General features: G+C 43.2%; 1 protein-coding gene across 1 annotated transcript; it reads left to right on the forward strand.

Annotated features, from left to right (window-relative positions):
• Positions 1 to 25,690, forward strand: NSUN5 (NOP2/Sun RNA methyltransferase 5). The gene is made up of 10 exons (XM_029221183.1): positions 1 to 119; positions 224 to 346; positions 853 to 1,027; positions 1,124 to 1,232; positions 23,437 to 23,575; positions 23,666 to 23,781; positions 24,479 to 24,657; positions 24,865 to 25,075; positions 25,152 to 25,292; positions 25,368 to 25,690. The coding sequence occupies exons 1-10, from the start codon at positions 27 to 29 to the stop codon at positions 25,480 to 25,482; spliced, it is 1,401 nt and encodes a 466-aa protein (XP_029077016.1). The 5' UTR covers positions 1 to 26; the 3' UTR covers positions 25,483 to 25,690.
• Positions 25,691 to 27,418: the final 1,728 nt, after the last annotated feature.

The following is a 27,418-nucleotide window of genomic DNA, read 5'->3' on the forward strand; positions in this document are numbered from 1 at the left end:
TAAAGGCGCACGCGTGGGCGTGGAGAATGGCGCTGTACGCGGCGGCGGCGGCCGTGTTGGCCGGCGTGGAGAGTCGCCAGGGCTCCCTCAAGGGGCTGGTGTACGGCAGCAACTTCCAGGTAGCGGGGTACGGGGTTCGGAGTTCGGGCCCGGGAGGGGTGCCCGGCGGGGGCTTTCCCCGGCCCGGCCCCCGCCTCAGCTGGGTTCTCTCGGCCGCGCGCAGAACGTGAAGCAGCTGTACGCGCTGGTGTGCGAGACGCAGCGCTACTCTACCGTGCTGGACGCAGTGATCGCCAGCGCCGGCCTTCTCCGCGCCGAGAAGAAGCTGCGTCCGCACTTGGCCAAGGTGACGGGTGGGGTGGGGCGGGGCGGGCGGGGTGAGCCCCTCCTAACCTGGTCCCAGCACCGCCACCGTGCACGGTGTGACTCTGTCAAGTCGCTCCTCTGAAATGAGAAGGCGCAGCCCCTCGCTGGCTTATGAATTGAGGTGGGATGAACATGCTTTACCTTCGAGTCTTGTGTGAAAGATAAAGATAAAGAACGGAAGTGCAAAGTAGCGACGGCAGGGACTCTCTAGGTAAAACAAAACTGTGACGTTGACCAGGGAGGAGGGTTGGCATCCAGAGCTTTCCTGGTGAGAAGCCGTGGGGAAAGGGTTCAGGACTGGGAAGCAAGGCACCAGGCTCAAATCATGTATCTGCCATTAATTTCTTGTGTGACCTTGAATGAGGTGTTTCACTTTTACCTGTTACCGTCTTTACAGGTGGTCTGTTTAGCTCTTCCAATTCCAACACTGTGGCGTTCCAAGATATTCATGCTCAAGGTTTTCTGTCTTCCTTTCCCCATCCCCAGGTGCTAGTATATGAATTATTGCTGGGAAGAGGCTTTAAAGGGCGCGGGGGCCGATGGAAGCCTCTGCTGGACCGGCACCAGGCAAGGCTGAAGGCCGAGTTGGCCCGGCTCAAGGTTCGCCGAGGTGTGAGCCAGAATGAGGACCTGTTGGAAGGGGGATCCAAACCTGGCCCAGGTGAGCTGGAAGGAGTTGTGGAGGTGGAGGTAGCCATCGGGCCCTCAGGAGAGGGCCGTCCATGTTCCTGCCCACTCACTGCTGATGGTTTCCTAGCCTCCCAGGTGCCTCGATTTGTGCGAGTGAACACTCTGAAGACCTGCTCTGAGGATGCAGTTGATTATTTTAAGAGACAAGGATTCTCCTACCAGGGTCGGGCTTCCAGGTGAGCTTAGAACTGTGAATGGCTGCCCTCATCTAGGAAGGAGCCTGGGGAAAGGGATCAGTGGGGAGAGAGTCAGGGTGGTTGTGACTGCGCTCAGGTTTTCTTCCTACTTTTCCAGCAGTTTCTCCATTTCCTTTCAAGGCCTGTCTTCCTTCATCCTTTAAACAGTGGTTCTCTTGGGAGCCCTGTTTTACTGATACATTTTTCTAAATGTATCCCTCAATTTCTTTTCTGGCTCTGACTCCTACTTCTCACCTGATCATTCAGTCTCCCAGTCTAGGCTTCTCTCCTATTGTCCTACTCTCAGGTTCATGTTACTGCTTCACAGACACCACAGTCACAGCACTTGTCAAACCAAATTCATTTTTCTTTTGAACTCTGCACTGTCTTTTTTTTAACGTTAAATTATTCATTCAAAATTTAAGATTTAAGAGAAATGCTGCCAAAACAGTGTACTTAAATGCATTATTGGATTATTTTGCAGCATCCTTTTTAAAAATTGACATATAACACATTTAGTTTCAGGCGTACAATGTGATGATTTGATATTTGCACATATTGCAAAATGGTCACTAGAATAAGCCTAGTTAGCATCTGGCACCATACATAGTTGTAAAGTTTTTTCCTTAGGATGAGCACTTTTAACATTTATTCTCTTAGCAGCTTTTAAATATGCAAAGCGATATTATTAACTGTAGTCACCATGCTGTACATTACATTCCCAGGACTTATTTTATAACTGGAAATTTGTACCCTGTGACAACCTTCACCCATTTCGCTCACCTGTACCCCACCCCCTGTCTCTCGTGACCACAAGTCTGTTCTCTGTATTTATGAGCTTGGGTTTTTGTTTTTGTATTAGATTCCACATAAAAGTGAGATCATACAATGTATGTCTCTCTCTGTGTGACTTATTTCATTTAGCATAATGCCATCAGGGTCCATCCATGTTGTCGCAAAGGGCAAGATTTTATTCTTTTTAATGGCCGAATAATATTCTGTTGTGTATATATATCAATTTCTTTATCCACTTCTTCTATTGATGGACACTTACGTTGTTTCCATGACTTAGCTGTTGTAAATAATGCTGCAGTGAATGTGGGGATGCATGTATCTCTTTGAGTGTTTTTGTGTTCTTTGGATAAACACCCAGAAGTAGAATTGATGGATTGTATGGTAGTTCTATTTTTAATTTTTAGGGCGCCTCCATACTGTTTTCCATAGTGGCTGCATGAATTTATGTTCTCACCAACAGTGCACAAGTGTTCCCTTTTCTCTACATCTTTGCCAACACTTGTTATTTCTTATCTTTTTGATAATAGCCATTCTAACAGGTGTGAAGTGATATTTTGGGGTTTTTTTTTTTTTTTTGTTGTTGTTGTTTTTATACAGCAGGTTCTTGTTAGTTATCCATTTTATACATATTAGTGTATATATGTCAATATCAATCTCCCAATTCATCACACCAGCACCCCCCTCCCCTGCGCCACTTTCCCCCCTTGATGTCCATAGGTTTGTTCTCTACATCTGTGTCTCAATGTCTGCCCTGCAAACCGGTTCATCTATACCATTTTTCTAGGTTCCACATATATGTGTTAATATACGATATTTGTTTTTCTCTTTCTGACTTACTTCACTCTGTATAACAGTCTCTAGATCCATCCACGTCTCTACAAATAACCCAATTTCGTTCCTTTTTATGGCTGAGTAATATTCCGTTGTATATATGTACCACACCTTTATCCATTCGTCTGTCGATGGGCATTTAGGTTGCTTCCATGACCTGGCTATTGTAAATAGTGCTGCAATGAATGTTGGGGTGCATGTGTCTTTTTTTTTTTTTTTTTGCATGTGTCTTTTTGAATTATGGTTTTCTCTGGGTATATGCCCAGTAGTGGGATTGTTGGGTCATATGGTAGTTCTATTTTTAGTTTTTCAAGGAACCTCCATACTGTTCTCCATAGTGGCTGTATCAATTTACATTCCCACCAACAGTGCAAGAGGGTTCCCTTTTCTCCACACCCTCTCCAGCATTTGTTGTTTGTAGATTTCCTGATGATGCCCATTCTGACTGGTGTGAGGTGATACCTCGTAGTTTTGATTTGCATTTCTCTTATAATTAGTGATGTTGAGCAGCTTTTCATGTGCTTCTTGGCCATCTGTATGTCTTTGGAGAAATGTCTATTTAGGTCTTCTGCCCTTTTCTGGATTGGGTTGTTTGTTTCTTTAATATTGAGCTGCATGAGCTGTTTATATATTTTGGAGATTAATCCTTTGTCCGTTGGTTTGTTTGCAAATATTTTCTCCCATTCTGAGGGTTGTCTTTTGGTCTTGTTTATGGTTTACTTTGCTGTGCAAAAAGCTTTGAAGTTTCATCAGGTCTCATTTGTTTATTTTTGTTTTTATTTCCATTACTCTAGGAGGTGGATCAAAAAAGATCTTGCTGTGATTTATGTCAAAGAGTGTTCTTCCTGTGTTCTCCTCTAAGAGTTTTATAGTGTCTGGTCTTACATTTAGGTCTCGAATCCATTTTTGTGTATGGTGTTAGGGAGTGTTCTAATTTCATTCTTTTACATGTAGCTGTCCAGTTTTCCCAGCACCCCTTATTGAAGAGACTGTCTTTTCTCCATTGTATATCCTTGCCTCCTTTGTCATAGATTAGTTGACCATAGGTGCCTGAGTTTATCTCTGGGCTTTCTATCTTGTTCCATTGATCTGTGTTTGTGTTTTTGTGCCAGTACCATATTGTCTTGATTACTGTAGCTTTGTAGTATAGTCTGAAGTCAGGGAGTCTGATTCCTCCAGCTCCGTTTTTTCCCCTCAAGACTGCTTTGGCTGTTCGGGCTCTTTTGTGTCTCCATACAAATTTTAAGACTTTTTGTTCTAGTTCCCTAAAAAATGCCATTGATAATTTGATAGGGATTGCATTGAATCTGTAGATTGCTTTGGGTAGTATAGTCATTTTCACAACATTGATTCTTCCAATCCAAGAACATGGTATATCTCTCCATCTGTTGGTATCATCTTTAATCTCTTTCATCAGTGTCTTATAGTTTTCTGCATACAGGTCTTTTGTCTCCCTAGGTAGGTTTACTCCTAGGTATTTTATTCTCTTTGTTGCAATGGTAAATGGGAGTGTTTCCTTAATTTCTCTTTCAGACTTTTCACCGTTAGTGTATAGGAATGCAAGAGATTTCTGTGCATTAATTTTGTATCCTGCAACTTTCCCAAATTCACTGATTAGCTCTAGTAGTTTTCTGGTTGCATTTTTAGGATTCTCTATGTATAGTATCATGTCATCTGCAAACAGTGACAGTTTTTCTTTTCCAATTTGTATTCCTTTTATTTCTTTTTGTTCTCTGATTGCTGTGGCTAGGACTTCCAAAACTATGTTGAATAATAATGGTGAGAGTGGACATCCTTGTCTTGTTCCTGACCTTAGAGGAAATGCTTTCAGTTTTTCACCATTGAGAATGATGTTTGCTGTGGGTTTGTCGTATATGGCCTTTATTATGTTGAGGTAGGTTCCCTCTATGCCCACTTTCTGGAGAGTTTTTTTATCATAAATGGGTGTTGAATTTTGTCAAAAGCTTTTTCTGCATCTATTGAGATGATCATATGGTTTTTATTCTTCAGTTTGTTAATATGGTGTATCACATTGGTTGATTTACATATATTGAAGAATCCTTGCATCCCTGGGATAAATCCCACTTGATCATGGTGTATGATCCTTTTAATGTGTTGTTGGATTCTGTTTGCTAGTATTTTGTTGAGGATTTTTGCATCTATATTCATCAGTGATATTGGTCTGTAATTTTCTTTTTTTGTAGTATCTTTGTCTGGTTTTGGGGTGATGATGGCCTCATAGAATGAGTTTGGGAGTGTTCCTTCCTCTGCAATTTTTTGGAAGAGTTTGAGCAGGATGGGTGTTAGCTCTTCTCTGAATGTTTGATAGAATTCACCTGTGAAGCCATCTGGTCCTGCACTTTTGTTTGTTGGAAGATTTTTAATCACAGTTTCAGTTTCATTACTTGTGATTGGTCTCTTCATATTTTCTGTTTCTTCCTGGTTCACTCTTGGAAGGTTATATCTTTCTAAGAATTTGTCCATTTCTTCCAAGTTGTCCATTTTATTGTCATAGAGTTGCTTGTAGTAGTCTCTTAGGATGCTTTGTACTTCTGCGGTGTCTATTGTAACTTCTCCTCTTTCATTTCTAATTTTATTGATTTGAGTCCTCTCCCTCTTTTTCTTGATGAGTCTGGCTAATGGTTTATCAATATTGTTTATCTTCTCAAAGAACCAGCTTTTAGTTTTATTGATCTTTGTTATTGTTTTCTTTCTTTTATTTCTGCTCTGATCTTTATGATTTCTTTCCTTCTGCTAACTTTGGGTTTTGTTTGTTCTTCTTTCTCTCGTTCCTGTAGGTGTAAGGTTAGATTGTTTATTTGAGATTTTTCTTGTTTCTTGAGATAGGCTTGTATAGCTATAAACTTCCCACTTAGAACTGGTTTTGCTGCATCCCATAGGTTTTGGATCATCGTGTTTTCATTGTCATTTGTCTCTAGGTATTTTTTGATTTCCTCTTTGATTTCTTCAGTGATCTCTTGGTTATTTAGTAACGTATTGTTTAGCCTCCATGTGTTTGTGTCTTTTACGTTTTTTTCCCTGTAATTCATTTCTAATCTCATAGCATTGTGGTCAGAAAAGATGCTTGATATGATTTCAATTTTCTTAAATTTACTGAGGCTTGATTTGTGACTCAAGATGTGATCTATCCTGGAGAATGTTCTGTGTGCACTTGAGAAGAAATTGTAATCTGCTGTTTTTGGATGGAATGTCCTATAAATATCAGTTAAATCTATCTGGTCTATTGTGTCATTTAAAGCTTTTGTTTCCTTATTTATTTTCATTTTGGAAGATCTGTCCATTGGTGTAAGTGAGGTGTTAAAGTCCCCCACTATTATTGTGTTACAGTCGATTTCCTCTTCTGTAGCTGTTAGCAGTTGCCTTATGTATTGAGGTGCTCCTATGTTGGGTGCGTATATATGTATAATTGTTATATCTTCTTCTTGGATTGATCCCTTGATCATTATGTAGTGTCCTTCCTTGTCTCTTGTAACATTCTTTATTTTAAAGTCTATTTTATGTGATATGAGTATTGCTACTCCAGCTTTCTTTTGATTTCCATTTGCATGGAATATCTTTTTCCATCCCCTCACTTTCAGCCTGTATGCGCATCGGCAGGCGGACTCCCAACCACTGCGCCACCAGGGAAGCCCTGCACCCCTGTTCGTTATCTTCCTGCCCCTGTGGAGCATAGGCTTAAGCCTGTTCCTCTTTTTCTCTTGCTGACTGAAGAGTAAACTTATTTCATTGGGTAATGCTTTCCATGAGGTTAAAAGGATCGGATTAGGTTATTTATATTCTCCTTACGGGTTCCAGCTAATACCAGGTCTTACCATAATTGTGGGAAATTCTAGTTGTGCCCCTTTGTTTAGTTTCCTCACTTTTCGTTTTTTTTCTCTTTGCCTTTATCTCCCCTTCTGTTTCCCTAATGCCAGATCTTTTCAGTTTTGCTTAGATCAGCTATCATGGGTGCCCCGTCTGAATGAGTCAATTAACCATTGGGGCCAAAACTGAAACTAAGGTCCCGTACCAAGCTCCTAGAGTAGACTGCAGGATACCATCCTTTATGCTTGTTGTAAATAACTCTTCATCAGGCTCTCGGAAATTAGGAGCATAGGTAGCATGCTTTGTTCCCAATTCCCGTAGCTATTTCTTGTAACTCTTGCGTAGAGGCCCATCTTCAGGATGGGGACGGCACATCCCCCTCATTTGGCCCAGCCGTGTGTACACCTGCACGTATCTAGTCAATCAAGGTGGCTATAGCCACCCTTGGGTTTCTCCCAACCCAGTCGCATACAAATGTTGCTGGAGGGTGGGCTGTGCTGTGACCAAGGCCATTTTTGATGTTTCTGACTCATTTAACATAATGCCATTTCTCCCAGTATCCCATGAACGGAACACCCAGGCTGCAATTCCTTTCCTACTCTTTTGTTTAAACCTGCCAGTGAATTCTAACTCAGTGGAGAAATATCCCCGCATAGTTGTGTCTTGGATTCTAGGGATCTCCTCTCGGTTATCTCCTGGCTCCCTAGTGGCCTGTGTTGTAGCTTGGATCAGAGGTCTTGCCTGCAGGTCTTCTTCCTCTAGAGTTATGCCCACATCTTCTGACATGTAGTTATCCCAAGGATCCCACCTCTTGGGGTCCCAGTTCTCCTGTGAAAAGGTCCTCACGTTTGAATGGAACAGCCTGTGGCCCTGCATTTTAGGCATCTTACATGTTATCACTTCAACATGTTCTTCCTGTTGTATTGTCTTTTACATGTCTGAAGTGGTGGAACATGCCATCTGGACATCCCTTTCTAATGACGGCGCCTCTTTAGTCTTCTTTAGTTCCCTGTTGAGCTGTAATTCTTTTTCTGTGCCAGTCATTAGAGCGCATAACAAAGGTCATGCAATGCAATAGCTTACTTTGTTTTTCCACTTTTTGCTTTCCCACCGCTTCAGTTGATATATCTAATAAGCCCTTTGGTGTTTGGGGGGCATCCCTGTACTCACACACTGGCTGGAAGTGTTCCCTAAGCCTAGCCAAATCACTGCACGTGGAAGTGGCTGGCCAGCCTGGGATTTCCCCTACCATCAGTGGGCTTTACTGCCCCTTTACCCATTCCTGTGTCGTTTTCAGTTTCCTGACTGGCTTGCCAATTGTTGGAGGATGGAGGGAATGAAAAGTGCTCACTGAACTGAGAAGGCATCAGGAGGCCGAAAAATGAGGCAGGCAGCTCTAGATAATCAATGGATCAGTTTATTACAGGGTAACTTACAGGGTGGGATTGGTCAGACAACAATCTGGAAGGATTTGTTGCTGCACTCTGCACAGCAGAGGGGCCAATGGGACAATTTTATAGTTAACCTAGGGTATGCGGGTAGGTCCTTGGAAACAGGGCGTGCATTCCTAAGTCAAGATTTATAAATCAGTGACGAGTCTCATGGGTGCTGGGAATACACCAGCGAAGGTTTTCACCATTGTTTGGGGACTAACGGAGCATAGAGGCCACTGGTCCTAATGATTATTAAACACTGTCTATTAACTACAAAGCCCTGACGGCAGAGAAGATTTACTGCACAGTATATTCCTGAGTAGAGTCAGCAGGACAGGAGAAACTGTCCTGACTTATGATGGTGTCACTTATGCTAACAACCGTACAGTGTAGTGTACCTGTTGGCCATCTGTATGTCTTCTTTGGAAAAATCTCTCTCTAGAGGCTCTGCCCATTTTTTAATTGGGTGTTTTTAATAAACTGTTGAGTTGTATGAGTTCGCTGTGTATTTTGGATATTAAGCCCTTATCAGATATATGATTTGCAAATATTTCCCCCCATTCCATAGATTGCCTTTTCATTTTGTTGATGGTTTCCTTTGCTGTGCAGAAGCTTTGATGTAGTGTCACTTGGTTTTTGTGTTTGTTTTGCTTGCTTTTGTTGCCTTTGCTTTTTTTTTTTTTTTTTTTTTTTGTGGTACGCGGGCCTCTCACTGTTGTGGCCTCTCCCGTTGCGGAGCACAGGCTCTGGATGCGCAGGTTCAGCGGCCATGGCTCACGGGCCCAGCCGCTCCGCGGCATGTGGGATCCTCCCCCGTTGCGGAGCATGTGGGATCTTCCCGGATTGGGGCATGAACCCGTATCTCCTGCATCGGCAGGCGGACTCTCAACCACTGCGCCACCAGGGGAGCCCCTGTTGCCTTTGCTTTTGGTGTCAAATCCAAACAATCGTTGCCAAGGATGATGTAAAGGAGCTTACACCTGTTTTCTTCTAGGCATTTTATGGTTTCAGGTTTTACATACAAGTCTTTTATTTTCCTTTCAGTTTTATTGAGATGGAATTGACATACAGCACAGTAGAAGTCTGAGGTGCACAGCATAATGATTTCACTTCCATACATCATAAAATGATGACCACAGTAAGTTTAGTGACCGTCCATCATCTCACATAGATACAGAATGAAAGAGATGGAGAAGAAATACATTCTTCCTTGTGATGAGAACTCTTAGGATTTATTCTCTTAACAACTTTCATATGTAACATATATCAGTATTAATTATATTTATCATGGTGTATGTTACATATACATTACATACTGTATAACTGGAAGTTTGTACCTTTTGACTACCTTCATCCAGTTCCCCCTCATCTTTGGTAACCGCAAATCTGATCTCATTTTCTATGAGTTGGTTGATTTGTTTTTGAAGTATAATTGACCTATAACACTGTTAATTCATGTTACACAGCATAGTGATTTGATATTTCTATACATTTCAAAACGATCACCACAATTGATAAGTCTAGTTACCATCCATCACCATACAAAGATATTACATAGTTATTGACTATATTCCCCATACTGTACATTTCATACCCATGACTCATTTTTTAAAAAAATCAATTAATTTATTTTTGGCTACATTGGGTCTTCGTTGCTGCGTGCAGGCTTTCTCTAGTTGCAGTGAGCAGGGGTTACTCTTCGTTGTGGTGCGCGGGCTTCTCATTGCTGTGGTTGCTCTTGTTGTGGAGCACGGGCTCTAGGCACATGGGCTTCAGTAGTTGTGGCACGTGGGCTCAGTAGTTGTGGCTCGTGGGCTCTAGAGCACAGGCTTAGTAGTTGTGGCACACGGGCTTAGTTGCACCGCGGTGTGCGGGATCTTCCTGGACCAGGGCTTGAACCTGTGTCCCCTGCATTGGCAGGCGGATTCGTAACCACAGCGCCACCAGGGAAGACCGACTCATTTTTTTTGTAACTGGAAGCTTGTACCTCTTTTTTTTTTTTTTTTGTGGTATGCGGGCCTCTCACTGTTGTGGCCTCCCCCGTTGCGGAGCAGAGGCTCCGGACGCGCAGGCTCAGCGGCCATGGCTCACGGGCCCAGCTGCTCCGCGGCATGTGGGATCTTCCCGGACCGGGGCACCAACCCGTGTCCCCTGCATCGGCAGGCAGACTCCCAACCACTGTGCCACCAGGGAAGCCCAAGGAAGCTTGTACCTCTTAATCTCCCTCACCTATTTCTCTCCTCCCTGCCACCCTCCTCCCCTCTGGCAATCACCTGTTCTTGGTATCTGTAACTCTGTTTCTGTTTTGTTATGTTTATTCATTTTTTTTCTACATTCCACATATAAGTGAAATCATATAGTATTTTTCTTTCTCTGACTTATTTCACTTAGTATAATAACCCCTGGGTCCATCCATATTGTCAACACATGGCAAGATTTCATTCTTTTTTATAGCTGAGTAATGTGCCGCATACATTCAAGTCTTTAATCCATTTTGAGTTAATTTATTGTGTGCGGTGTAAGATAGTGGTCCAGTTTCATTCTTTTATTTTATTTTATTTTTTTTTCAGTTTCATTCTTTTATTTGCAGCTGTCCAGTTTTCTCAATGCCATCTATTGAGGAGACTGTCCTTTCCTCACTGTATATTCTTGGCTCCTTAACTGTATACTTGACCATATACTTGTGGGTTAATTTCTGGGTTCTCTATTCTGATTCGTTGATCTGTGTCTATATTCATGCCAATACCGTACTGGTTTTTTTTTTCCTAAATTGAAGTGTAGTCGATTTACAATATTATATTAGTTTCAGGTATACAACATAGTGATTCAATATTTTTATAGATTATGCTCCATTTAAAGCTATTATAAAATATTGGCTACATTCTCTGTACTGTACCTCTTAATCCCCTACCTCTATCTTGCCCCTCCCTCCTTCCCCCTCTGTTGTAGTTTTCTTATGACAGGGCCGAAAGTAAGCTCATCACCCGAGATGAACTGTGCAGAAGCACAGCAGTAGAATACAGTGCCGTCTGTCCTGCTGTGGTAGCTTTTATTTAAGCATTATCTATGTTTACATCTTAAGACTTGTTTTCTTAACATTCCAGAAATCCAAAGCAGCAACATATGCTTTTATTGATTATACAAGCAACAATAGGCTTTCTTGACGGGCCGTGCTTCGTCCTTGAGCTCATAAGCAGCACAAGGACATCTCCTTGTGTTCCCATCATTCTGATTATACTAAAGTAGCACAAGGATGTTTCCTTGTGTTCTGATTATACTGAGGTCATTTCATGGATCAGTGCCCAAAGTATCCAGGACTGCCTGCAGTCCTGGCTTATTCGCTAGCCCTCGGTTTGCCGAGGGGGGGCTCATGGGTCACGTCTCCTTTCCATGTCCTCAGTTATTCCACTACACCCCTCCCCACTGGTAACCATTGTGTTCTCTGTATCTGTGAATCTGTTTGTTTTGTTGTATTTGTTAATTTATTTTTAAATTCCACATATAAGTGATAACATACAGAATTTGTCTTTCTCTATTTCACTAAGCATAATACCCTCCAAGTTTGTCCACATTCTTGCTAATGGCAGAATTTCATTCTTTATGGCAGAGTAATAGTCTGTTGTGTATGTATGCCACATTTTCTTTATCCATTCATCTATCGATGGACACTGAGGTTGCTTCAGTAACTTGGATATTGTAAATAATGCTGCTATGAACATTGGAGTGCATGTATCTTTTCAAATTAGTGTTACTTCATTTTCTTCACATATATACCCAGGAGTAGAATTGCTGGATCATATGGTAGTTATATTTTTACTTTTTTGAGTGACCTTCATACTGTTTTTCCGTAGTGGCTGCACCAATTTACATTCCCACCAGCAGTGTACTAGAGTTCCCTTTTCTCCACATCCTTGCCAACATTTGTTAATTGTGTTCTTTTTGATGATGGCCTTTCTGATGGCTGATGGGTGTGAGGTGATATCTCATTGTGGTTTTGATTTGCATGTCTCTGATAAGCAATGTTGAGCATCTTTTCATATGTCTGTTGGCCATCTGTATGTCTTCCTTGGAAAAATGTCTATTCATGCCTTCTCCACGTTTTTTTTTTTTTGCGGTACGCGGGCCTCTCACTGTTGTGGCCTCTCCCCTTGCGGAGCACAGGCTCCGGATGCGCAGGCTCAGCGGCCATGGCTCACGGGCGCAGCTGCTCCGCGGCATGTGGGATCTTCCCGGACCGGGGCACGAACCCGTGTCCCCTGCATCGGCAGGCGGACTCTCAACCAGTGCGCCACCAGGGAAGCCCAGTTGTTTGTATTTTTGATGTTGAATTGTCTTAGCTGTTTATATGTTTTTGGATGTTAATCCCTATCAGTCATATCATTCGTGAATATTTTCTGTCATTCAGTAGGTTGTCTTTTCATTTTGTCAGTGGTTTCCTTTGCTGTACCAAAGCTTTTAAGTTTAACTAGTCCTATTATTTTGTTTCCTTTGCCATAGGAGACAGATCAAAAAACAAAAAAATTGCTAGTTTTTTTTTTTTTTTTTTGGCTGCACTATGCAGCTTGTAGAATCTTTGTTCGTTCCCTGACCAGGGATTGAACCCGTGTCCCCTGCAGAGGAAGGACAGAGTCCTAACCACTGGACTGCCAGGGAATTCCCCTACGATTAATGTCAAAGAGTGTTCTGCCTATGTTTTCTTCTAGGAGTTTTTTGGTTTCTGGTCTTACATGTAGGTCTTTAATTGATTTGAGTTTATTTTTGTATATGGTGTGAGAAAATGTTCTAATTTCATTCTTTTACATATAGCTGTCTGTTTTTCCTAGCATCACCTATTGAAGAGACTTTGTCTTTTCCCTTTTGTATATTCTTGCCTCTGTTGTCATAGATTAATTGACCATAAGTTTGTGGGTTTATTTCTGGGCTCTCTGTTCTGTTTCATTGATCTATGTGTCTGTGTTTTGGCCAGTACCTTACTGTTTTGATTAGTGTAGCTTTGTAGTAGAGTCTGAAGTCTGGGAGCTTCATACCTCTGGCTTTGTTCTTTTTTCTCAAGATTGCTTTGGCTATTCAGGGTCTTTTGTGGTTCCATATAAATTTTAAGATTATTTGTTCTAGTTCTATGAAAAATGTCATGGATATTTTGATAGGAATTGCATTAAATCTGTAGATTGTTTTGGATAGTATGGACATTTTAACAATTTAAATTCTTCCAATCCCTTAATATGGGTATCTTTCCATTTCTTTGTATCATCTCAGTTTCCTTCATCAGTGTCATAGTTTTCAGAGTATAGGTCTTTTACCTCTGTGGTTTATTCCTAGGTATTTAATTCTTTTTGATGCACTTTTGAACAGGATTGTTTTCTTGCTTTCTAATAGTTCATTATTAGTGCATAGAAAAGTGTATAATGCTAATCTTGTACCCTGCAACTTTACTGGATTCATTTGCTAATGAACAGTTTTTTTGTGGCAACTTTAGGGATTTCTTTATCTTGTCATCTGTAAATAGTGATAGTTTTACTTCCCTTCCAATTTGGATGCATTTTTATTTCTTTTTCTTGTCTGATTGCTTTGGATAGGACTTCCAATACTGTGTTAAATAGAAGTGGCTAGAGTGGGCATCCTTGTCTTATTCCTGATTTTAGAGGAAAAGCTTTTAGCTTTTCCCCATTGAGTATGATGTGAGCTGTGGGTTTGTCATATACAGACTTTGTTATGTTGAGATATGTTACTTTAATACCAACTTTGATGAGAGTTTTCATCATGAATAGATGTTGAATTTTTTCAGATGCTTTTTCTGCATTTATTGAGATGGTCTTGTGATTTTTATCCTTCCTTTTATTGATGTGGTGTATCACATTGATTGATTTGGGGATATTGAACCATCCCTGGAATAAATCCCACTTGATTATGGTGTATGATCCTTTTTATATATTGTTAAAATTCAGTTTGCGAATATTTTGTTGAGGATTTTTGCATCCATATTCATCAGAGATATTGGCCTGTAATTTTCTTTTTTTTTTTTTGGAGTGTTTCTTTGTCTGATTTTGGTAGCAGGGTAATGGTGACCTTGTAGAATGAATATGGGAGTGTTCCGTCTTCAGTTTTTTTGTAATAGTTTGAGAAGGATAGGTATTAGCTCTTCCTTATATATCTGGTAGAATTTCCCTGTGAAACCATCTGGTCCTGGACTTTTGTTTGCTGGGAGTTTTTTGATTACTGATTCAATTTTACTACTAGTGATTGGTCTCTTCAGATTTGTCTATTTCTTCCTGATTCAGTCTTGTAGGATTGTATGTTTTTAGAAGTTTATCCATTTCTTCTAGGTTGTCTTTTGTTGGCATATAACTGTTTGTTCATAGTATTCTCTTATGTTGTTTTTTCAGATTGATTTTTCTAAATTTTTATTGGAGTATGGTTGCTTTACAATGTTGTGTTAGCCTCCACTGCACAACAGAATGAAATCAGCTGTACACATAACAGATATCCCCTCCCTTTGGACTTCCTTCCCATTTAGGTTACCACAGTGCATTAGGTAGAGTTCCCTGTGCTATACAGTATGTTCTCACCAGTTGTCTGTTTCATACATAGTATCAATAATGTATATGTGTCAATCCCAGTCTCCCACTTCCTCACACCCCACCCCTTTCCCCCTTGCTATCCATACATTTGTTCTCAACGTCTGTGTCTCTATTTCTGCTTTGCAAGCACCTGTACCATTTTCTAGATCCCACATATATGCGTTATTATAAGATATTTGGTTTTCTCTTTCTGACTTCACTTTGTATGACATTCTCTAGGTCCATCCACGTCTCTACAAATGACCCAATTTCATTCCTTTTTATGGCTGAGTAATATTCCATTGTGTATATTTATATATCCATTGTGTATATACCACATCTTCTTTATCCTTTCCTCTGTTGATGGACATTTAGGTTGCGTCCATGTCCTGGCTGTTGTAAATAGTGCTGAAATGAACATTGGGGTGCATATGTTTTTTTGAATTATGGTTTTCTCTGGGTATATGCCCAGTAGTGGGATTGTTGGGTTGTATGGTAGTTCTATTTTTATTTTTTTAAGGAACCTCCATACTGTTTTCCATCGTGGCTGGATCAATTTACATTCCCACCAACAGTGTATGAGGGTTCCGTTTTCTCCACACCCTCTCCAGCATTTATTGTTTGTAGGTTTTTTGATGATGGCCATTCTGACCAGTGTGAGGTGGTACCTCGTAGTTTTGATTTGCATTTCTCTAATAATTAATGATGTTGAGCACCTTTTCATGTGTTTGTTGGCCATCTGTATGTCTTCTTTGGAGAAATGTCTATTTAGGTCTTCTGCCCATTTTTTGATTGGGTTATTTGTTTTTTTGATATTGAGTTGTATGAGCTGCTTGTATATTTTAGAGAGCAGTCCTTTGTCAGTTGCTTCACTTGCAAATATTTTCTCCCATTCTGAGGGTTGTCTTTTCTTATTATTTATGGTTTCCTTTGAGACCTCGAATAGCCAAAGCAATCTTGAGAAACAAAAATGGAGCTGGAGGAAGTAGGCTCCCTGACTTCAGACTATACTACAAAGCTACAGTAATCAAGACAGTATGGTACTGGCACAAAACAGAAATATAGATCAATGGAAAAGGATAGAAAGCCCGGAGATAAACACACAGACTTGTGGTCACCTAATCTATGACAGAGGAGGCCAGAATATACAATAGAGCAAAGATAGCCTCTTCAATAAGTGGTGCTGGGAAAACTGGACAGCTGCATGTAAAAGAATGAGATTGGAACGCTCCCTAACACCATACACAAAAATAAACTCAAAATGGATTAAAGACATAAATGTAAGGCCAGATACTATAAAACTCTTAGAGGAAAACACAGGCAGAACAGTCTATGAAATAAATCACAGCAGCATCTTTTTTGACCCACCTCCTAGAGTAATGAAAATAAAAATAAACAAATGGGATCTTATGATTTTTTTAATCTCTATGATATCGGTTGTAATATTTCCTTTTTCATTTCTTTTATTTGGGTCCTCTCTCTTTTTTTTTTTTCTTTTCTTTTTGCGGTACGCAGGCCTCTCACTGCCGTGGCCTCTCCCGTTGCGGAGCACAGGCTCCGGGTGCGCAGGCTCAGCGTCCATGGCTCATGGGCCCAGCTGCTCTGCGGCACGTGGGATCCTCCTGGACCGGGGCACGAACCCGTGTCCCCTGCATCGGCAGGCAGACTCCCAACCACTGCGCCACCAGGGAAGCCCTCTTTTTTTCTTGATGAGCCTGGTTAAAGGCTTATCAATTTTATCCTTTAAAAAAAAATCAGGTTTTGGTTTCATTGATCTTTTCTATTTTTTTGTTTGTTTGTTTTTTGGTCTTCATTTTATTTCTTCTCTTTATTATTTTCTTCTTTCTGCTTACTTTGGGCTTTGTTCTTTTTCTAATTCTTTTACATGATAGGTTAGGTTGATCATTTGAAAGTTTTCTTGTTTCTTGAGGTAGGCCTGTATTTGCTATAAACTGCTCTCTTAGAACTGCTTTTGCTGCATCCCATAGGTTTTGGAAAGTTGAGTTTTTATTTTTGTTTGTCTTAAGGTATTTTCTGATTTCCTTTTTGATTTCTTCATTGACCCATTGGGGCTTTTTTGTAGTGTATTGTTTAGTTTCCATGTGTTTGTGTTTTTCCCATTTTTCTTCCTGTGATTGATTTCTAGTTTCATACTGTTGTGGTTGGAAAAATGTTTGATATATTCTCTTAAATTTGTTGAGACTTGTTTTGTGGCCTAGCATGTGATTTATCTGGAGAATAGTCCATGTGCACTTGAAAAGAATGTGTATTCTGTTGTTTTGGGGTGAAATGTCCTGTAGATACCGATTAAGTCCAACTGGTCTAATGTGTAATTCAAGACCACTGTTTCTTTATTGACTTTCTGTCTGTCTGGACAATATGTCCTTTGATGTAAGTGTGGTGCTAAAGTTTCCTACTGTTATTTTATAACTGTCTGTTTCTCCCTTTATGTTTGTTAATATTTGCTTTATATATTTAGATGCTCCTATATTAGGTAGATATATGTTATTGAGTGTAATATCCTCTTCTTTTTTGTTTTTTTTGCGGTACGTGGGCCTCTCACTGCTGTGGCCTCTTCCGCCGCGGAGCACAGCTCTGGACGCGCAGGCCCAGCGGCCATGGCTCACGGGCCCAGCTGCTCTGTGGCACGTGGGATCCTCCTGGACCGGGGCACGGTCTGCATCAGCAGGCAGACTCTCAACCACTGCACCACCAGGGAAGCCCCATCCTCTTCTTTTATTGATCCCTTCATCATTATATAATGCCCTTCTTTGTCTTTTGTTACAGAGTGTGTTTTAAAGTCTACTCTGTCTGATATGAATATTGCTACCCCAGCTTCCTTGTCATTTCCATTTGCATGAAATACCTTTTTTCATCCCCTCACTTGTCTGTGTGTGTCTTTAGCTCTGAAGTGAGTCTCTTGTAAGCCGCATATAGATGGGTCTTGTTTTTTTTTAAATCCAGTCAGCTACCTATGTCTTTTGATTGAGTCGTTTAGTCCATTGACATTTAAAGTGATTGTTGATAGGTATGTACCATTTTGTTGCTTGTTTTCTGGGTGTTTTTGTAGTTCTTCTCTGTTCTTAGTTTCTTCCCTTGTGGTTTGATGATTTTTCTTAAGTGGTATGCTTGTGCGCCTTTCTCTCTGATTTTTGTGTATCTACTGTAGGTTTTGATTTGTAGTTACCATGGGGTTCATATATGTTGATCTATAACTGTATCTACTTGTTTTAAACTGATAGCCATTTAAGGTCAGACACATTCTAAAAGATGTATGTTTTTTCACTGTTCTCCCCTATGTTTTGTGGTTTTGATGTCATGTTTTATATCTTCATGTTTATCCTTTAACTGTTTATTGTAGTTATAGTTGATTTTACAACTTTTGTCTTTTAATCTTCATACTGGCTTAAGTGGTTGATCCACACCTTTACTATATATTTGTCTTACAAGCGAGATTTTTCCTTTCCTATAAATTCTTACTTCTTGTTATAGCCTTTTCTTTTCCACTTAGAGAAAACCCTTTAACATTTCTTTTAGAGTTGGTTTAGTAGTGATGAGCTCTTTTATTTTTTGCTTCTCTGAGAGGTTCTTTCTCTCTTCTTTAATTCTAAATGATAATCTTGGTGGATAGAGTATCCTACATTGTACGTTTTTCCCTTTCAGCACCTTAGATATATCATGCCACTCCCTTCTTGCCTGCAAAGTTTCTGCAGAGAAATCAGCTGGTAGCCTTCTGGGTATTCCCTTGTATGTTACTCTTTGTTTTTCTCTTGCTGCCTTTAGAATTCTCTCTTTAACTTTTGCCATTTTAATTATGATGTCTTGGTGTGGGTCTCTTTGGGTTCGTCTTGTTTGGGACTCTCTGTGATTCCTATACCTGGATATTTGTTTCCTTCTTCAGGTTTGGGAAGTTTTCAACCATAATTTCACCAAATACATTTTTGACCTCTCTCTCTCCCCGCTCCTTCTGGGACCACTATAATGTGAATATTAGTATGCTTGATGTTGTCCCAGAGATCCCTTAAACTGGTCTCATTTTTTAAAGATTTTTTTTTTTGTTCTGATTGGGTAGTTTCCATTATTCCGTTTTCCAGATCAAATGTGTGTTCTTCTGTATCACTTGATCTGATGTTAATTCCTTCTAGTGTGTTTTTCATTTCACTTACTGTATTCTTCAGCTTTGACTTGGTTCCTCGTAAAAATTTTCACTGTGTTTGTCTGTTTTCCCTAGTTCAGTTAGCACTCTTATTACTAATGCTTTGAACACTTTATCTAGTAAATTATTTATCTGTTTCATTAGTTGTTTTTTTCAGGTTTTTTCCCTGTTTTTTTTGTTTGGAACAAATTCATCTGTCTTCTTATTTTGCTTAACTTTATGAAATTAGGTGAAAAAGTTACCTATCCCAGTCTTGAAGGGGTATCCTTGTGTGGGAGCATCACTATGCAGTCTCTGTGTGCCCAGTGCCTTTGGTGGGAGAACTGGATCTAAAGTAAGCACAGGTCATGTCTTTCCCCAGGGTGTGCTGGCAGCTATCACCTTGGTGGGAGGTGGGGCTGGAGGTGGAGGGGCTAGAGCTAGAGCCAGAGCCAGGTGTGAGCCAGGGCTTCTCCTATTCTCAGTGGCTGTCACTGCCCTACTGAGAGTGGTGTCTGGTCCCAGGATACTGGAGCAGAAGCCAAGGTTTGGGTCTGAACTGGTTCTGTTTCCTCTAAGTGTGCTTTCTACCCTGCTCCCAGCAGTGGCACCTTTGCCCCAGAGGGGGTGGTGCTGGAGCAAGAGGGGCTGGAGTGGGTGCTTGGCACGGGCTGGGGCACACTCTGGGGCAGTCCTGGCATGCCAGTCAGAGCTCCAGACCACTCCTGATCTGTTGCTTCTACGAATGCCAGTAATGGCTGCCCGTGCCCCAACTGAATGCCATGCCAGGTCTGAGCTGGCTTCGTCCCCACCCCCCCCCCACCCCAAACTGTGCACTCTCCTTGGCACCGGCAGCCTTCTCCCTAGCGTGGAGCTGTGCCAGAGCCAGGGAATCAGTGCAGCTGCTTGACATGGGCTGGGGTGTGCACTGGGCTGGGGCATTTGCAGGAAACCAGCCAGAGTCCCAGGCTGTTTCAGTCAGCTTCCTGCACCTTGTTCCCTGGAGTAATCAAGCATGTGCTTGTTTTTCATGAGTGGAATCTAGGTTTCTAACAGCTGTTCTCTAAGTCCTACTGGTTTTCAAACCAGCTAAGGGGATTCATCTTCCTGGTGTCAGACCCTAGGGCTGTGGTGCCTAATAATGTGGTTTGAACCACTCACCTGTGCACCCTTATTTTTGGCTGCGTTGGGTCTTTGTTGCTGCACACAGGCTTTCTCTAGCTGCGGTGAGAGGGGGGCTACTCTTCGTTGTGGTGCGCAGGCTTCTCACTGTGGTGGCTTCTCTTGTTGCAGAGCACGGGCTCTAGGTACACGGGCTTTAGTTGTTGTGGCACGTGGGCTCAGTAGTTGTGGCATGTGGGCTTAGCTGCTCTGCGGCATGTGGGCTCTTCCTGGACCAGGGCTTGATCCTGTGTCTCCTGCATTGGCAGGCGGATTCTTAACCACTGTGCCACCAGGGAAGCCCTGTGTGCCCTTTTTGAGCAATTTTGCTTTTAGTCATTTATCGTTAGATTGCACTTCTGAAATTTTCATAATTTTGTTTCGAATAGGGGAAAATTGGGCTCGATCTACATTTATTCTAAAATATCCCAACAGTATGTATTTGGTTCAGTAAATTTTGGTTTTCTCCAGACTGTGAAATTTCAGGGAGCTGCTTACATTGATGGTGTGAATGTTTATTGACAATATATAGCAAATGGGAAAACAAGTCATGGAGTCATATGTTAAGTATGAGCTCCATTTTTTTCCTGGTTGTTAATAAATACTGATTTTTTAAAAGTCTACAAGTATTACACCACAGTATCTATAGGAGTTCCTCTTGGTAATGAATAGTGAGGGTGTCTGCGGCAGGGAATCAGCTTCCATGTGGTCCTTCAGGTGATGCCACCCAGATGGTGCCAGCATCCTGAAACCCAAGGAGGATGGTGTAATCCCTCTCTTCTTTGTCCCCTCCTAGGGGCACAAGTCCTGACCTGATTGCTTCTCTTCCTACCCATATTCCATGTGGGTTTTTCTTTACACCCTTGGTTGTATAAGAGTCTTTCTGCTAGTCTCCAGTTTGTTGTCAGTGGGAATTGCTCCACATTGTAGATGTATTTTTGATATGTTCGTTGGGGGGGAGGTGAGCTCAGCGTCCTCCTACTCTGCCACCTTGACCTTCTCCTTGGTGCCATACTGTTTTGATTACTGTGGTTTTGCAGTATAGGTTTTGCAGTATAGTTTGAAATCAGGGAGCATGATGCTTCAGCTTTTTTCTTCCTTTCTCAAGATTGCTTTGGCTATTCATGGTCTTTTGAGCTTCCATACAAATTTTAGGATTGTTCGTTCTGTTTCTGTGAAAAGTGCTATTGGAATTTTGATAGGGATTGTGTTAAATCTATAGATTTCTTTGGGTAGTATGGACATTTTAACAGTATTAATTCTACCAATCCATGAGCACAGAATATCCTTCCATTTATTTGTGTTATCTTCAGGTTTTTTTCCATTAATGTCTTATAGTTTTCAGTGTGCAGGTCTCTCACCTCCTTGGTTAAATTTATTCTTAGGAATTTTTTACTTTTTGATGCAACTGTAAATGGGATTGTTTTCTTAATTTTTTTTCTGATAGTTCATTATTAGTGTATAGAAATGTAGCAGATTTTCGTATATATATATATTTTTTGGGGGGGCATGCCACATGGCTTGTGGGATCTTAGTTCCCTGACCAGGGATTGAACCCGCGCCCTTGGCAATGAAAGTGCGGAGTCCTAATTACTGGTCTGCCATGGAATTCCCTGTATATTGATTTTGTATCCTGCAGCCTTACTGAATTTATTAGTTCTAATAGTTTTTTGGTGGATTCTTTAGGGTTTTCTTTATATAAAATCATGTCATCTGCATATAGTGACAGTTTTACTTCTTCCTTTCCAATTTGGATGCTTTTTATTTTTATTGCCTGACTGCTCTGACTAGGACTTCCAATACTAGGTTGAATGAAAGTGGCGAGAGTGGGCATCCTCGCCTTGTGTTTGATCTTAGAGGAAAAGCTTTCAGCTTTTCACCATTGAGTATGATTTTATCTGTGGACTTGTCATATATGGCCTTTATTATGTTGAGGTGGTGTGTTCCCTCTGTACCCAGTTTGTTGAGAGTTTTTATGAGTGGATGTTGAATTTTTTTTTTGTTTTTCTCTGTGGTACGCGGGCCTCTCACCGTTGTGGCCTCTCCCGTTGCGGAGCACAGGCTCCGGATGCGCAGGCTCAGCAGCCATGGCTCACGGGCCCAGCCACTCCGCGGCATGCGGGATCTTCCCAGACCAGGGTACGAACCCATGTCCCCTGCATCGGCAGGCGGACGCTCAACCACTGTGCCACCAGGGAAGCCCGATGTTGAATTTTTTCAAATGCTTTTTCTGCATCTGTTGAGATGGTCATGTGATTTTTATCCTTTTTGTTAATTGTGTATATCGCATTGATTACTTTGTGGGTGTTGAACCATCCTTGCATCCCTGACACTGGCATCTTGTGCATTCCCTGTTTTAACCTAACAGATATCACCATTATGCACCCATTTGGTCAAGGCAGAAACTGAGTCATCATAGGTGCTTCCCTCCTCTCCTTTCAGTCATTTATTACTGTGCCTTCAGCATCTTTCTTTTTGTCCTCCTGGATACTGCCTGGGTTTAAGCATCATATCCTATCATGATTGGCAGAATAATCTCCTAAACTGGTCTCCCCACTTCCAGACTTTCTTGTCATGTTTGTCCTCGTGTTGGCTGCAGAGAGATCTGCAGCCAGATCTGATGCTTTACTCCCCTGCTGAAAACCTGTGGCTCTCCATTGCGCTGTGCCCCCTGCTTCCTTTCCAGGCCCATCTGCCATGCACTCTGTGCACCTGTGTTACCACAGTGGTTGCTGCTCCTCACCCCAGGCTTCCCTGCACTCACCTACCTCCTGGTCTGTCCTTTGACAGCTCTGGGAAGCTGCCTCTTCTCTCTCCCTCTCTCTCCATCTGTTGTAGATGTTCCCCCATCTGCCTCTAGCGTGCTGCTTAGTGACCAGGGTGGTAGAGAATGGTTGTGTTTGGGTTTGAATTCCAGCTCTGCTACTTCATAGCTTTCTGAGTTGTTATTCTCTAGGCCTGTTTTCTACGTGGGTCAGGTGAATGAACAATGCTCCTTTGCAGTGTGGAGAATACAGTTTTCACCTTACCTTCTCAGGTTACTTATATGAACATCAGGAATCAGCTCAGCATTTACCTCCCTGAACCAGGCCCCTCTCCCCAGGGTTATGTTTTAATAGTACTGGCTAGTGAGTGTCTAATTTGTGCAAAATATTTTCCTAAGTATTTTGCATGTCATTTAATCCTCACGAGATCTACCATTTTCCAGAAGTGTAGACAGAGGCTGAAGTGTCAGTGCTCCCGCCACTGGTAAATGATGGAGGTGGGATCCTGAACCTAGAGTCTGGCCTGAGAAGCCTGTTCTCGTAACTGCTGCCTCTATCTTATCAGCTTGTTAATTTACTCATAGCAGTTTTAACCGTTTGTTGCATAAATAAGCAGTTAGGTGACATGTGAAATGTCTGGCTTGCTGCCTGGCACGGAGGGGTTCAGAAAATGTGGCATGAACAGCTCTTATTCCCCGGCAGCCTCGAGGACGTACGGGCCCTCAAAGGGAAGTGCTTTCTTCTGGATTCCTTGCTGCCGGAGTTGCTCGTGTTTCCTGCCCGAACAGATCTGCATGAACATCCACTGTACCAAGCTGGTCACCTCATCCTACAAGACAAGGTAGGGTGGATGGGTGGAAAAGGGAGGAGCGGGAGGGGAGTGATCAGCCTGGGGTCCCTTTCAGCCAGCCCCTGTGCTGTGTGCCGCCAGGCGAGCTGTCTCCCGGCCATGCTGCTGGCTCCACCTCCAGGTTCCCATGTCATCGATGCATGCGCTGCCCCAGGCAATAAGACCAGTCACTTGGCTGCCCTTCTGAAGAACCAAGGGTGAGTGCCATGGTCAGACAGAGGAGTGGGGTGGGGTCTGATGCTATATTTTATAAGAAGAAATAAGGAACTCAACTCCAGTAGGTCATGAAGGCTGAAAGGAGGCCTTCCCTTTAAATATTTCCTCGTGGACCTAGGGCAGTTCCCTAAGCTTCCCAGTGGGTTACACGTGTGAGATGTGAATCCCTTAGCCCTTGGGGCAGAGGGCCCTGGGCAGTTATTTCTAACCACTGACCTTTACTTTTTTTAACTTTGTTTTAAACTTCACATGACTCACTTTAATTTTTTGTTTTATTTTTGGCTGTGTCGTGTCTTAGTTGTGGCACACAGGGTCTTGGTTGAGGCGTGCAGGATCTTTCGTTGCGGCGTGGGCTCTGTAGTTTGAGGCACGTGGGCTCTCATTGAGGTGCGCGAGCTCGGTCATTGTGGTGCACAGGCTGAGTTGCCCCGCAGCATGTGCGACCTTAGTTCCCTGACCAGGGATCGAACCCACGTCCCCTGCATCGGAAGGTAGAATCTTTACCACTGGACCACCAGGGAAGTCCCCCACTGACCCTTTTTAAATATTGAGAATTTAAAGACATTTAAGTATGATTTTGTGTGTCCTGACTTCAAGTACGTGTTACTGTGTCAGACCTGTGGGCTCTTACGTGTTACGTAAATTCTCAGTTCACCTCAACTCTGCCCTCCTCCCTAGGAAGATCTTTGCCTTTGACCTGGATGCCAAGCGGCTGGCTTCTACGGCTACGCTGCTGGCCCGGGCCGGGGTTTCTTGCTGTGAGCTGGCCGAGCAGGACTTCCTGGAGGTCTCGCCCTCAGACCAGCGTTATCGTCAGGTCCAGTACATCTTGCTGGATCCTTCTTGTAGTGGCTCTGGTGAGATGGGGGAAAACGCGGCCAAGGGCCCCACAGATCCAGAGCAGCCTTAGAGCGGGGATGGGGGTGTGTGTGGCGGTGGTCGTTCGTTTTGGCCTCGGGTTTAGTTCTGGCTCAGGTTATCCTGTGAATGGTCAGATGTGCTCATCTGTATGTGGGGATTTCATACGAAATCAGGCAGCGTGTGGTGAAAGCACTCTTCCCTAGGGATGCTGACCAGACAGCTGGAGGAGCCCGGGACCGGCGTACCGAGCCAGGAGCGCCTGCGAGCACTGGCTGCCTTCCAGCAGCGGGCGCTGAGCCACGCACTCACGTTCCCCGCCCTGCGGCGCCTCGTTTACTCCACGTGCTCCCTCTACCAGGAGGAGAACGAAGACGTGGTGCGAGCCGCCCTGCAGCAGAGCCCAGCAGCCTTCAGGTAGTGGGTGTCCACCAGGGTCTTGGGGCGAGGGCCGCCCTCTTACTTAGAAGCCCGTTCCACTTCCTCTCTGCAGGCTGGCTCCTGTCCTCCCCTCCTGGCCGCACCGAGGCCTTGGCACTTTTCCAGGTGCTGAGCACTGCCTCCGGGCCTCCCCTGAGACCACGCTCACTGGCGGCTTCTTCACTGCTGTACTTGAACGGGTAGAGGTGCCAAGGTGAGTGAGCAGGGGGCCTGCTTGGAAGACGCTGGAGGATTGGGGCACATCTAACTCACTCTTCTTTTCTTCCAGCTCCGTCTCACAGGCTGAAGCATCAGCCCCAGAAGTTACACCCAACCCAGCTCCAAAGAGAAAGAAGAGGCGGCGAAAAGCAACAGCTGCCCCCAGCTCACAGCCTGGCATGTAGCAGGTGCTCGGAGCCTTGACCCCTCAGGCCCTCCTCTCAAGCTGAGTCTCGGGCCCTCAGCCCCAGGCCGCAGTTTTGTTTGCAAAGGCTCTTTTTATGGCTGGAGGAGGAAAACCGGTAACCACGTTTCTCCAGCTGGAAAGAGCGGATATCCCTGTGCTGTGGGTCCTTTCCCTGGGCTCTGTTCTTGCTGGTGAGATGCACTGCTTCCCACATAAATAAAAGGCAGGACATGGTCTACGATAGATCACAGTTTTTTTTAATGACATAAGCGAGGAGAACAATCTCACGTTCATACTAAAAATTCCAACTAGACTCACAGGAATTCAGTCTGTATTTGTAATGGAAAGTCCCAGCCTCCCGTCCCTGTCCAGTGCACGTACATGTCCACACCCACACTCACACGCTCACACTCAGGCTGCGCCAGGACGCCCGCTTCAGGGGGCTCCTGGATCAACTGTCATGCCTGTGGAACTGAGGTAAACTAGCTGTAGCTGCGAGTAGTAAGCTGAGAGGGGCTACCTTATGTAAGGTATAGGCAGAAGCTTGATTTCTAGACCCGCACCCCACCCCACCCCCTCCGATCCTAGCAGGTGTCTGAGGCTCGGGTCCCTCCTCAGCTCCACACACAACAGTTAAGTACTAACAGAGCGCTCCTTGGGGCTGGGGAGGCACAGTCCCCTGCCACACAACATTCACGCTCATTCACCAAGGGGAGGGGGACTAGTTACATCTACATCACATTATTTATAAAATAAGAATTACATTTTGTGTTTCCGGAAGGAGCTCTAGTCCCTCAGGAAAGCTGCCTGGGACAGCATTTGAGCCTCTTCTTCACACAGGTATAACTTAACTATACAGCTAAATTTCTAGTCAATAGCATTTATACTTAACCACCTCAATGAACCAAGCTTGAAGGAATTTAAAAGGCAATTTAGCTTAAATACAAAAATAAATTTTTATTTTGTTAAAAAATGTTTAAATATTTTTCCTTTTAATTTAGACACACGCATTCATACTTCTCCCAAAGAGGATGGGCATGGCAGCAAGGTTTTTGGGCCTGGGGTATGTGGTTTTGGAACCAAGGAAGAAGGAAGGAAGGGGTGGAGGAAGTAAGATACAATTTTAAAATGTGGTTAATTTAGGTTTTCTAACAGATACTACAAAGTGATCTAGCCTACGGTGAAGTTAGGCAGGTGGGAAAGAAACAGCAGAGGGAAGAGGCCTTTGCTTCCCCTCAGACCCATCCTCCTTGGGCTGCCAGCCCTTAAAGTCAAAACACCATTTGAAAATTCAGGACTCGGCACTTGTAGCCATAAGTGGTGCTACTTTCCACATTCAATTAGCGAGGCCCCAGGAACTTGAGAAACAGTTAAGTCCGGCACTACCAACATGCCGCCACTCATACAATTCAGTTCTTCCTCCAAACTCGATTCAAAGAGCAATAGACTTGAGCATCAGACAAAATAACACAGGACAAGGCTTTAGACATACGATCCCGGAGAGGCAGACGAGCCCAATGAGGCCAATGGGGACGGTGGGCGAGGAGGCAGCTGAAAGCAGCGGGGGCGTCCTGCCTGCTCCAGGAGCTTCCCTTTCCTGGGGAAGGTATCACCCCTGGGTCTGCCAGGCTAACAGTCTTGAGCCACCAGGCTTTTAGGGGCCAAACTGGCAGAGAGGGTCGGGGATGAAACAGCGGCTCGGACTTGGCAGGAGGAAGTGGAACAGCAGGAGCAGCACCCGCTGGGGTCTCCAAAGGCAAAGCTAGAGTCAGGATCATTTTAAATGGAATCGATCCTGCAAGGAACCAGTAAGGGATGAAGCAGCGAGAAATGGGGAAACAGGGTCCCCTAATGGGACCAGAGGGGGAGAACCACTTTTTATAGCCAAGCCAAGCAAGGTAAAGTTTTAGGGATAATCCATCCCCCAATCCCAT

Source organism: Monodon monoceros, unplaced genomic scaffold, assembly GCF_005190385.1.
Source record: "Monodon monoceros isolate NGI ecotype Baffin Bay Population unplaced genomic scaffold, NGI_Narwhal_1 Super_Scaffold_13, whole genome shotgun sequence".
NCBI classification, from domain to species: Eukaryota; Metazoa; Chordata; class Mammalia; order Artiodactyla; family Monodontidae; genus Monodon; species Monodon monoceros.